General features: G+C 39.4%; 1 protein-coding gene across 1 annotated transcript in view; it reads left to right on the plus strand.

The window, feature by feature from the left end:
- LOC137782586 (receptor tyrosine-protein kinase erbB-4-like) overlaps positions 1 to 13,621 on the plus strand; it is a 272,741-nt gene extending 259,120 nt beyond the window's left edge. Inside the window, exons 24-28 of the mRNA XM_068571981.1 lie at positions 1,390 to 1,487; positions 1,978 to 2,148; positions 5,055 to 5,307; positions 7,077 to 7,205; positions 7,383 to 13,621. Of these exons, the coding sequence (XP_068428082.1) occupies positions 1,390 to 1,487; positions 1,978 to 2,148; positions 5,055 to 5,307; positions 7,077 to 7,205; positions 7,383 to 8,053 (1,322 nt within the window). The 3' untranslated portion in view covers positions 8,054 to 13,621. The remainder of the gene's footprint in view (positions 1 to 1,389; positions 1,488 to 1,977; positions 2,149 to 5,054; positions 5,308 to 7,076; positions 7,206 to 7,382) is intronic.
- Positions 13,622 to 13,853: the final 232 nt, after the last annotated feature.

Below are 13,853 nucleotides of genomic sequence, written 5' to 3' on the forward strand. Positions count from 1 at the left end.
TGATCTAAAGTGATATAGAGATACAAGTCTTGCTATCATTATTCCTGTAACTCAATTTGTATAAATCAGTAGTAAATGGAGCATGACTGTTTTTAGTAATATTGCGTTCACATTCTTGCAATACTTTGACAAAGTTTGAATCGGTGGGTAGGTGGATTTGGAGGAACACGAATTTCCCCTAGTGGGTGGAGGTGCTGTACTATGTGCCCTATTCATCCAAACCCTTTCATGATGAATAATATCACAATCTACACTGCAGCCACATGTACTTGAAATTAAACATTTTGTGTGATTTCAGCTGCAACACAATCTCACCCCCAACTCCTTAAATATCATCTAGTGTCAGCTTTGCATGTGTCAATTTCCGCTTCTTTGCATGCACTCACTGTCTTTTTCAAAATGAACAATTGTGTTCACAGGAAACACAAACTACTTGGTTGGGTTCAGGAACAATGTGTATTTTGGGTTAAAATAAGACCTTTTGTTATGTAGATACATTACGTAAGCGATGTAATTTGAGTTACATTATGTTACATTATTATGTAACATTACGTAATATCACATAACCTACGCAACCTAACACCACACTGGCCCCTGCATGAAAGAGCAATGTTTTTTGACACATCCATCCACCCCTTCCTCCTCCCTACCATGGCTGTACAAAGAGAAGTGTCAAGAGCTTTGGAGGCGGTGCCCATTTTCAGCCCAATTGCATCACATGTGGACCGTGGAATTACATCTCCAACCTGGAGATGTAATTCCACGTTTGGCCACTATGTCAAATTGGCTTAGGAGCCCTTGCTCTTCCTGGGGTCTTGCTTCTTTACGCAGACTTTATCGCTTTTCACATTGCATCACTTTACTTCCTCCTTTATTTCTGCAACAACTATAGCTGAGTAATGTGTCACAGTTTTACACATAGGGCCTTCGGCTGAGCTGTTGGGTTTGACAATTTGGGAGTAGATTATTTTAGGCTCTAACGAATCACATCAAAGTCAAATCATACATTTGAATGCAAGCAGCACAGGAAAGAGCATGGCTTATATGTTTGACATTGTCAGAACAACACAAAAGTGTGAAGAATACGGAAATGCTTTACTTGATCATCACTGACCTGTACACTACTTCCAGCACCTTTCCTCCCACATACGGCCGTTAAATTAATTGTGACTCAGGAAATAAAGTGATCTTAATGGATGTAGATGAGGCTGGTGCTTACATCAGAGCATAAATAATATACTGGGGCAAAACTTAAGCATGTTAATAGGGTCAAATTTAAAGTCAAAACCTATTTGCAAAAATATAACGCATCCATAGGTTTGAATAGCAACACCTTTATGGATCTTTAGAACTTCATCTACATCAGACTAACTCAAACATATTTTTCAGGCTGGATGATTGATGCAGACAGTCGGCCCAAGTTCAAGGAGCTGGCCGCAGAGTTCACTCGGATGGCTCGAGATCCTCAAAGATACTTGGTCATCCAGGTACGTCCATGTTGGTGACGTACTGCAAGATCTGGAGGATAACATGACATGTCTTCTCTATATTTGTCTAAAACAAGCATTGTTAGCTACTTGGTTTTGTCTAATTGTCTTATATTTTACCAATTCATATTTTCTTTAGGTAATTATTTGTATATATGTATATATTCAACAAATGCAGTGACGCTAAGCCTTTATCATCAGTAAAATCGTTCTTTTAATCTTTTGAATAACAATAGAACATGCACGTCTCTTCAAGTCATATTTACCGCTTTGCTTGTGCATTACTTTTTTTTTTTAAATAACTAAATAAATAATAATAATCAAATAAGAATGGGGATTAATTGAAATACAGTATTTCCATCGTGATGTGAAGAGCCCTAACGTGTACACAGTTAAAACCTGATTATTAACAATATTTCTCGAATACCTAAATACTAATACAAATCACTGCACATGGACGTGCTGTGCATTCACACACAACTTTACTCAGGGTGACGACCGCATGAAGCTGCCGAGCCCCAACGACAGCAAGTTCTTCCAGAGCCTCTTGGACGAGGAGGAGCTGGAGGACCTCATGGATGCTGAAGAGTACCTGGTGCCCCACACCTTCAACATCCCACCACTGGCATACACTCCCCGCGCACACATGGACTCCAACAAGGTATTGTCTTTAAAAGAAATCTCCAAATATCTTAATGTATTGCTATAATGATTATTTGTATTCAATCTTCCCAATAAAATAGATCTTCTTAAAGCCTGAGTGTTCTAAAACAGACAAAACAACTAGATTAAGGCTTTTGGTCTTTATCCCTTTTCCAATTGTTACTATGTTTAAAACATACTGTGACTTTATGCAAATCTGTGACATAATTTCCATTTCAATGGAAAGTTATTATTAAATGTAAAAACAGGAGGACAATTCCTGTTTAGTACACAATGATGTCATAGCTCCCAAAACGTCCATGTTATTTTGGTATTGCTAATTTCCAGTAATGTTCTCGGTGATAACTCCGTCAGTGCAATGCCTACACATGTGCATATCCGTAATTTTACTCAGGAAGTTAGTCAGGAAGGGTAATTCAAAAAATATAGATATATTACACAACTGAACTCATCCCAGCGTAATGAAACATTTAATCAAAACAAACTGTGAGCCAATACAGGCTGACTGTCTCCCCTGTATTGCACTTGTAATATTTAATATGCAACATAATACTTGATTTGTTTATTTTTCCTTGTAGAATAAGTTTGAATTGAGTGGCTCATCTTTTCATTTTCCATCAACTTTTTCTTACTCTGAGTTCTTTTTGAGGGTATAGCAGCAGGGTGATGGAAAGGAGACAATACGAAGTCAGAGCAGTCATTCCGATCATTTAGATGGACTCTAAAGTGATGTGGGAATACAACGTCTCAGCATGTACTGCAGGACTCTCCTGTACAAGCACAAACGATTGAGAACTTAAAACTGTCTCACACAGTTTTCTCAGTTTCATTCTCATCTCCCTCTTTCTTTCTCTGTCTGTTTTCTTTGGTCCTTCTCCATTGTGAAGCGATGGTAATGGCGCTCTTCAAAATTGTGGTGGAGAGCCAGATTCCCTCTGTTCTTAAACTGTTCACCTGTTCACCATCTATCTTTGGACTTAAATCTATCACAAAACCAGTCACACAGCCAGACAACTGAGCCATTTTGGATTCCAGTATCCCCCTGTGTTTGTGTCAGGATAAAAATGCCTTCCGAATGCCAATGAGAGACATGACTCCTTTTCCAACTCTGTTTGGCGCATTTCAGGGGGTGAAAGTTTATTCATTCGCAGAATATTGTTTTTCAAGATAGCCTTCGCTGTTTATGGTCTTATTTATTGGGGCTGATAATGAATTCATTTGATTAATTTCCTAGGGTTACATTCATCCACATAAATTATGTAGATGATTATATTGAACTCAATTATTGTAGCCAACTAAAAGCAGTATTTACTAGCGAGCCAGTGGTACACAACAAAGAGACTCTCATGCACTCGAGGCCGGCCCAGCAATGTAAACAAAGCACAGAGAAGATTTCCACACACAGAGGTAGACATTGCTCAGGGAGACAGCCCATATCTGTACTTTGCAAGTTGATGCTCCCATATTAATACTGGAGTCTTCAAATTTGTAGGTGTGATGCTTCACTTTACCGCTATTTTATTTTAAATAGTGCGATTGACCTTCATGGTTCACTTTCATGTGTTCTAAAGACATGAGGTTAGTGGTGGCATTTTCTGTTCAAATACGGAGACAAGAGAAGAGGATGAAGAGTAAATGAGCACTGGGAAAGAGTGGTTTAATCATTGCAGTTAAAAGGGAATGAAAACATACTGTAGCTTTTATTAATACCTTTTGGTTTAAAGTAGAGACCACTGATAATGAAAATGAAATGCAGTTACACGCAGAAAGTTAATTGAAAAAGTCACTTTCAAGCTATTGATAGTGTTGGGCCTTTGTACATTATAATACTATAGCATCACGTACAACCAGGGTTTGACCGGGACATAGCAGGAGTATAACTTTTGTTTGAAGCTGCTATTTGCTGCAACTTGGTGCTGATATCTTAATACATTTGAGAATTGTACTGCCAAAAGAACTCCTCAAGCTAAAAATAGTGAGTCCCACCAGTGATTGACCCATCTCTTATTTCTAAGAAAAGGCTATTAGAGTCTGACTCTTGGTACAAGCCTGAGGCACCACTTTCTTCTGCTATACTGGATGCCAAAAGTCATGAATAGTTTGGGGAACCTGATAAATAAATGACTATAAAAACTAATAATCAGAAATTTGATTTACTGTGAACCTGCACCTTTTTTGCAAGTCCATAAACCATGAGCTCCAGCCCCCTGTGTTATACTTTCAACTTGCATGTTTAAGTACACACTCGTGCAACAGGGGGAAAAGTTGTTCTTTTATATCTCATTAGTATCATGACAGACTGCTCAGAGACCATGCAAAGGAGAGTAAGCGAGGGAACGTAAGAACAGAAAACGCCTTGCTGGATTCCTGGGATGAAAGATAAATCAGAATAAATGACCCAGTGAGGTTCTAAATATTCCCTTTTTGTTAAGAGTGCTCACAGCAGGACTGGGCTGATACGGCTACTTTAAGACTTTTCTGCATGGAGCCTTTTAATTAAAATCCTTTTAATTAAATTGTCCTTGGCAGTCATGCTGCCATATCAATGTTTGGCACTGCTGTCTTTCCTCTTCTGCTTGTCACATTTAAATGTTACAGATACACAATGGTACAATGAAAAAATCTTGGGACCAAAAGCGCAAATACATTTTCGAATTTTACAGTCTTTGTATGGTACTCAAGTTTTGTTATATTTGTTGTTTTTTTTTATATGTTTGCTTGTAAATTACCTGCTTTCGGAACCAGAGTATAGACCAAAAACTGAAAGACAGAATTTATTCACTCACCTGGTTCATCAATTTAACTTTAATCACGCATAGAAGAACAGAAAAAAAAAGCATTATTATAACTCCCGACCCCAGTTCCCTCAAACCTTACTTAACGCTCTCCCCCTTGTCCTTCCAGCAGAACCAATATGGCTACCAGGACCCCAGTTTCAGCATGGAGGACATGCTGGCTAACCTTCCCAGAGTAGTCTCTGTTCCACCAGTGTCTGGAGGCTGCCTCCCACCACAGGATTTGTCCTCGGGTGTGCAGATTGGTGGTGGATTTGGCCGTGGCATCCAGGACGACCCTCGCTGCAACGGAACCCTGAGGAAGCAGGCCTCCCCAAGGTCAAGTACCCTCGGGCCTGGTGCAGCTCTCGCTGCAGGACAAGGTAAAGCAAAGTGGTTTCCAAAAGTTGGAAAGACTGAGGGGAATAGCAATCTCCTCACTGAGCGTGTGCGTGAGTGTGCGAGACTGATGGATATTGCAAGAGTAACAGAGACTATAAAACTAAGACATCAGTTCAATTAGCTATGTGTTTTAATGCAATGTGCATTAATGACATTTGACCAAAGCTTGCGTGTTGACGTTTCTTCTTACAGTCTTAATCTTCAGGTAGTCTTATCAACTATGTATACATCTGCAAAATGTTTGGGAACCTGCCATGAGTAAAGCAATATCTGATTAAGCCTAAGGCTCTCAATTATATTTCTTTTTACTAAAGTAAAGTACTCACTTCACCAGTTATTGTATTTTATTGATTTCACCTTAAGGTAATATAGATGCACGAATGTCTTTTTTTTTCTTGGGGTGATTGAATGTAATTGATTGATTGTTTTTATGCTTCCTTAATTCAAAAAAGTGATACTGGTCCATTATAATACTCCATGAACTAAAAAACATTTAAAGAATATCTATATGTTTTTAGTGACTAAAAGTCATTTAGAAATTTTAACCAAACATGTTATTGATTTAATTTACAAGTTGTCATTACAAGTTGTCATTAGTTATATTACAGTTTCAGTAAATTGTATTATTAATATATAGCTGGTTCCTACACCTTCACTAAGTTCCTTTAATTAATTAAAATAAAAAGTGAAACAAGTTGGAATCCCCATTTCAAAATGCATGAATCATAACAAAAACTCATCATTCATGAAAACCACCTTCGAGCAAGCCGCTATGAGCTGTGACAATGGATCACTCACCAGTAGAGGATCTGGGAGGACAAAAGGCTAAGCTCGTATCTAGCAGCTGTCTGGCAGAACTGAACCACATACTACAGCTCTCAGGCAACAGAAGGGAAGCAGCAGCAACAGCAGCTTCAAGTTCTTTTGAAAAACAAGATTCTCTGGGCCCATTTATGCCTCCTTTACAGACTTGTTTGAGTTGGAAAATGAGATATCGAGCCTTAAAAGGACCAATATACAAGATTCAGAGCATTGATATGATAGTAAACAACTATTTGCAATATTGAGTTATCGCAACCTGAGCAGTGAGTGCAGTCGTGCTCCCTCTGTTTTTATTGTTATGCAAGCTTCTCCTTGATTCACTAACATGCCGTGCATGTGAACGTGCACCGCTGTCTACTTACACTGGTAGTTACATCTGATAATGTCGTCCATACCAAAAGCACATTTGCTGTTAGCACAGTAAGCTACGGGGCATCGGCTCAGACGTTGGCTATGTTGAGAGCTGTTCAGAGGCAATCAAAATGCTCCCAATCTCGTATCATGCACCTTAAAGTAAGTTGTATGAATAAACGGTATGTACGCGCTACACATTCATTTGGAAATGCTGGTGAGGTGAGTGTACAATACACGTTGATGCCTCTATTCAAGCCTCTATCTATTGGTGACAAATGAATAACGAAAATAAAATCCATCTCAACTCACTAAAACACCAACATCTGTATAAAAAAAATAATTGCTCGACATCAGCCAGAACCCACAGAGATTAGTCACAGTACAAAATGCTTAACCCTACTCGCCACCACTCAATAGATTTTATTGAAATACATGATGCTTTTTTAGTGAAGAATAACCAAAGGCCTAACTAAAAGGATGACGCAGATTAATACCACAATGAATATGAATCATATCTTAATTCAAAGTACAATATTTTTAATTCCTTTCTTTGATGCTATTTTTGCTTCCCAAGGTGGAGGGGACGACGGGAATGGACAGCGTTACAGTGCCGATCCCACCGGTCTTTTATCAGAACGAGCAACAAAAGGAGACAAAGACCAGGATGGCTACATGACTGCCATGAGAGACAAGAACACTTCAGGTTACTTTGACACCATTGCAGACTATTGTATTCATGTATATATATATATATATATATATATATATATATATATATATATATATACACACACACACACATTTTAGTGGCTACAATAGCTACGGTTTTAAAAGAGATGAAAAGATGTTAGCTAATCTTACCATCCCCTTTGTTTTCTAGACTATCTCAACCCAGTAGAGGAAAACCCCTTCGTCACACGGCGTAGGAATGGCGACGCCCATGCAGTCATTGATGGAGCGGGTTGCCACACCCTACACATGTCTGGAGCTGCCGCTCCCCCCAAGAGCCAGTCCGCCCAGGGGGAGGACGAGTATATCAACGAGCCTCTGTACCTGAACACCTTCCTTAACCCTGGAGACAAGAACGGATTGGCTGGCGCAGTTTGCATCTCCGGCCCTGGGTCCTCTGCTGCCCAATCAGTATCGCAGACAGTCAACCCATCAACATCAAGCCACACGGTCTCCTCTTCTGGATACGTAGTTCCCCCTGGCCACCTCCCTCACCCATCGTATCCATCACACACCATGCATTCGGGGCATTCAGGACACGCTTTGCACTCAGGCATCACCAGCAGCACAATCATGTTTGATAAGAAAGGCAAGAAGGCTACTTTTGACAATCCGGAATACTGGCAGCACAGTCTACCCCCGAAGTCCTCACTGCACAACCCTGAGTACCTGCAGGACTGCAGCACACGCTTCTTCTATCGGCAGAATGGACGCATTCGCCCTGCAGTGGCCGAAAACCAGGAGTACTTGTCTGAGGCTGCTATGAAAGCTGGCAATGTGTTGCCACCCCCTCCATACAGACAGAGGAACACTGTAGTGTAGTGACCAACCTGTAGCACAATAGAGGGATGAATAGAGGGAAAGAGTAATGATAAATAGACGTTCAACAGTCCTCTTGTTTTCATGCAGTACTTCTCAACCGGGGGTCTCCTGGCACCCTCCCTGAACACGTGTCTCTGTTATGTCTGGTTGCAAGTCTTTTAGTCTTACTCTAAGGTTCTGCCTTTTAGTGACAGGACTACAATAGCAGTCACTGACAGCCTCACTTGACAATAAAACCATCTTTTTTTTTGCTCCATATTTTGCCATGGAAGCAAGTAGACATTTATCTTTGTGGTTGGTTCTATTCTGCAGCACACTGTCCTGCCATGTTAACTATTAGAACAGCACCGAAACGACTTCATAAAAGAAAATGAGATGTTTCACCAGAGAAAGAAATTCAGAGGAGAAATAAACTAAGGCTAGCCCAAAGAGAGGATTATCGCCATGACCGTACATGGTTTTCTTTATACACCCATCAATTGCAGTCCTTTTAGCACATTACCACTGAGATAAATGTACCTTTGCAGTGTGCACACATTGCTTTTGCTCCTGTGCACTTAACAGACACATGCACATGGAGTTTTGTCGTGACTTACCAGCAAACCCGCAGTCATGCTGAAGATCCCAGATGTGGCTTGCATGCTTGCCAACACGCTTTCTTTACTTTTTACATGTTGCTGCACTCGTAATGGAATTCAAACACATTGTAAACAGCTCGTATCATGCCTAAAACATGTTAACATGCCTGCAGCCTTGACACACCAATAACATCCATGCATTAATTCATAAGCAAATACACGCACAGCGACAGATAAGCTTGCTGCCACTCAATTGACCTTGTGCTAGAAGACTGTGTGTGTGTGTGTGTGCGGATGATGGCAGTCAGTGCTGCAGTACAGAGAAAGGGGTCAACAGGAAAGTAAATGTCACTGCAGTTTTATGGAAAGCTGTGTACCTGCCAGTACCTGGTGGAAAGCATTGGACAGATTATTGGCCTGGATAGGGTGGGATTTAAAAGGTTAATCGCTCGGAAGATAATCCTTAACTTCCCACGTCCTTCTTGTTCCCGTGTCCTCCACAACAATACACTTCGAAGAGCCAGAAAATCATTCCCTTCGATATTACCTTCATGAGATCATTATAACCAGCATCTTGACTGACATAACCAGTGGTAACGGAACTGGGGCTTGTGAATGGACAGATATTTTAACGGTATGAAGTATGGTGATGGTGTATATAAAGGGGGAAATATAACATTTTGGAATTTAGATCAGAACTTTTTTTTTAGGCATCAGGGAACTGTTTTCTTTGTCACTTTGTCTTACACTAGTTCTTACGCAAACAGCACACACACCGGGTCACAAAAGAACATTGTGGTTGTTGCAAAAAGGCTAACGCTGCACAGCTGTAAATAAGCAAATTATATCTCAATTACCAGACACATACGATACCAGAAAAAGCCTTTGTGAACCAAGCTTTGACTGGAAGTACATCAAAAGACGAGGATAAACGTTTTTTATCACACATTTTAATGTGTCCATACTATTGTATGCCATCAAAGCAGAAAAACTAACTTTGACCATGTAGTCACGACTACAGGGCCTTGCTCTGTCACTTAGCATGAATGTAGAACAGGAGGAGAGACCGTCTGAGACTGAAACGGTCCGAGGAGGCCTCTTCCAGATTTTTACCATGAAATTATATGATAAAGTGGGACACTTCATTTTCTATTGGTATTTGAAATTGATGTTGAGACATTACAAGTTATCACTGTATTCACTGATGGCTAGCTTTTTGTACTCATACAATACTGCCAGATGCCACAGTAAACTCTGATGGAGACCACTAGCATCTGTCGTCAAATGACTTTGAAGCCTAATTCAGGATTGGGTTGATAATTTAATAGCACTTAAAGCTCTTACACAGCCAAATTACTTTGCTGTTATTTGAACTCTAAGCGGCAATTCTGTCCTTTTATCTTTTCATCATGTTCCAACTATAATTTACAATGAGACGCTGAGGCCTAGTGTTATCGGTTTCATCAGGCATTTTACTACCAAAGGAGCACCCCCACTCTAAACAATATCACCATAGTGAAAGGTTGGGTTTGGGAGACACATTTTTCAGTACTGTTTATACGCAGGTACTTATACCTTTTGATATCTTTAATTTTACTGGACTACTGCTGGCAGACTTACAGGATTTTTGCATCGATGTGATAAAATACCTTGATTGTTAAGATATTTAATTTACTGGACCAAGGGGGTATTCCAGACAGTTTTTGGGACTCATAAGAGACCAAAATGAAAGTAGTCTAAGTCTCCACCGTGAGTTAAGCTCCAGCAACACAAAGTTTAACAATCTTTATAATACCGCACTATTAAACTCAATGCAAAATCTCAATTCATTTGACGCTTTTTATCCCCAAAACCCAACACCCCTGTACACAAAAACAGACATTGCAATCTATAATCAGTTTCTTAATTTCTTTTCCAGAAAATGTAGTATATAATATGACTTAAGTGGTATGTGTAGATAACAATATACCCTGATTTCAGATTTCCTTTTGTCAATACCGTCCACTCTGAGGTGATAATATTATGAATTAGGAGACCGGCTAATGCCTGTGCATGTCTCACTGCTGACATACCAATACACAACCACTTTTACACAACCTTGTGCCTCTCCACTGAAAATACCAGGAAGAGGGAAGGTTCAGACATGCAGTGTTGAAGATTTACTTTCCAAAACACAGATGTCACCCTGGCACAGTGTTTTCTCCCACTCTCAGGTTTTATGAGGAACAATAATCATCCAGTTGAGCTCCAGCTGAGGCACAAGTTGCCACATCGTCAAGAAATTCAGATATCAAACCTAAATTGATTAGTGTCGTCACACTAGACACTCTGCTGAAATGTGCAACTCAACAGAAATGTGAATTCTATGGGTGGGGGCGGCCCTGGTTTAAATGTTCAGTCTTAAAGAATTAAGTATAATTGACATTGCTCTGCTGCTAACCTTATTTGGTTACATTACATCTGTACTGTCACACTATTAGAGATCTTCATTGATATCCTGATTCTTGCTGAGTTTGAGCTAACACTTACAGTGTGTATACTGTCTGTTTAAATGTGTGAAAGTGTGCATTTTTTTTTTTTTTTTTTGTTAAAAGTCAGTTATGTCTGTCTATTCCATCAGCCAAAAGGTAATATTTGTAGTGCTTGTACTACTGTGTGGCCATGGCTTTAAGTGCAATGGCAGCAGAGGAGAGTCACCCAAAGGCTTCGTAATGGATCTCTATGGAAAAATAAAGCCAATCTTCTGGAGGACCTGCAGTGCTTTTAGCCAGCGAGCATCGCGGGGGGCTTTTAGCTTTTTGAATGCTAATTCATCCACTTTCCCTTGTTGTTCTGTGGGGAAATCATGTTACCCAACATCTCACCCAGTGGTACCAGCTGAGAAACCGTGAATGACAGGCAATAGGTTGTAATCTTGCAGGGGGGTTAAAACTAAGGTATTAGCATTCCAGAAATGTTACCCGACCAATGCATCAATGTTACAAAAGCTACTACGGGAAAAGGTGCAAGTGCACTGTAACTGGCAGACGAGACCAGAGTAGATTGCCATTCTTTCTTTCTCCTTAGAGGTGACTGTAGAATTGTATGTAGCAAACACTGTTCTGCAGCAAGAACAATGGAAACTGAAAAGCAGTTATGTGTTGAATGAATACAAACCAAGACTAATACAATCTGGAAAGTAAACGCAATTTCAGTCAACTGTTAACATGAGTCATAGTTTCTTGTGAAAATGTATTATGTTACATGTCGAGGTGAGCGTTATAGGTACGGCGTCATTTTTTAAGGGCACAATGGGCCCTTTTCACAGGAGCCATTCGACATGTCATAGCAGGGTAAACACAGGTGTAGTTGATCAAATTAATTGTGGTCGCAATCTATTTAGTGTCACAGCCCTTCCAGTGAGCGAGCATGCACAAAACCAGGTACATGGCCAACCTAAAGGGAACTGGGCCAGAATGAATATTATTATTTAAATCCGTGTTTACCCTGCAATTACATGTTTGTGTTGAAAAGGACTTGTAATTCCCTTTCAATGCTGGCCTTATAGTGACAGTTTTATTTATTTTGTGCATCTACCTTTTTTTGGGAGAGGGGTTCATTTAATTTTCACAAACACTATGAGTATTGTAAGTTATGTTTTTATTCCTTTTCTGGGAGTCTAGCTAACTACTAGCTATGTCCCAACTCAAGGGCTGTTTGTTTGCCCTTCAGAAGAACTGAAATCCAATCTGGTTCCCAAACCAGACCAGATTAAAAGGACCAAAATAATAGTTGTGTTCAGGTGCTCCTCGTCAACCTATTAAGCTTCTCCAAGTTTTGTACTAAGCATTGCCCTCAGTCGGTCTGTGACATTTAAATACTAATGGTCAGATGGGGGAGGTTTCATGATTCCTGACTGGACAGTAACAAGTGGCAGGTTAGACTCTTCATAATGGCAATTTGCGAATAGTTTCCATTTCTAACCCTTTGGGATTAACATGCCATGTCTGCAAAGTAGAACAACCAATGGAGTTCATAGCTTCCATTATTTAGACCATCCAGTGATTTTGTCATTGGTTCAGTTCATGTGATATGAATTATATCTGACAATTATGAACTTTTACAAGTTGGCGAGGTTTTTCTGACCACTCGGGTTGAAAGTTGATTTGTTTTGACTGCAAATAATAAACCAGTCGTGTCCTCCAAAGCAAAGGCAGGCGTCATATTTAGTCACATTTTGTGGGGCCTTTGAAATGGGACAGCCCTTTTTGGACCTTTTAATATGTATCTGACCCAAAAATGAAGACTAAGGAGGGTCCAGCCCCTGAACTGGGACACAGTTATTGTATTTATAGACTCTGGTCTATTTCACGTTTGTATGCTTTGAACATTCATATCATGAGGACCTTTTTCACAGCATTGGTAATAATAATCCACCTGTGGTCTAAATGGACTTGCAGTATTGGATAGACACCAACATTACTTTTCAGAAAACTTTACTATTAATAATTCAGGTAGAAATAGTTTTGGTCACTGCATCCTCAAGCAAATACATGTCGTTCAAAGGGAAACCATAAAGCAGCAGACAAACACATGTTCTAGTATTTTTAATAGAATGAAACTGTATGGTTGTCATACTCTGATTTTACCCTGTATCATATGCATATATTTTACCATGCCATGGAAACTGGCATAAATGACAGCGGTTGAGTAAGCACAGTTTACAATGTATTGAATTGATGGTAAAACTGTAACCAAAAGACAAAGACGTTCAGATAATGGGTCATCCGACAGTTTTACCATTGTTAGAAAAATAACAAATGAAATAAAAGGTGAATAGTATTTTTATAGGTAGGTGAAAGGTGGCCAGGTACATATGTAAATAGGAGAGTGATGCTTCGTTTTCCAGCTGAAGATATTTTTTGGGGTTGTTTTTATTTCTCTTTGCATCATTGCAATCTTAGTGCTCTACTGAACTTTTATTCATTTCTTTGGGGAATATCTCTGTCTGTCTCTGTATGTATATATAAATATGTATATATTCAGCATATATACAGTATATATATATATATATATATATATATATATATATATATATATATATATATATATATATATATATATAATCTGTAAATGTCATTTGAAAAATGAACTCTGATTTTAAAAACGCTTGCAGGGTCTCTTGTCACCCTGCCTTATCAGTTCCCCTGTGATTGTGTGATTGTGTTTTCAGCACAATTTTG

The sequence above is a fragment of the Clinocottus analis genome, unplaced genomic scaffold (assembly GCF_023055335.1).
Source record: "Clinocottus analis isolate CAN_PGR_092001 unplaced genomic scaffold, fCliAna1.0.p SCAF_12, whole genome shotgun sequence".
Lineage (NCBI taxonomy): Eukaryota > Metazoa > Chordata > Actinopteri > Perciformes > Cottidae > Clinocottus > Clinocottus analis.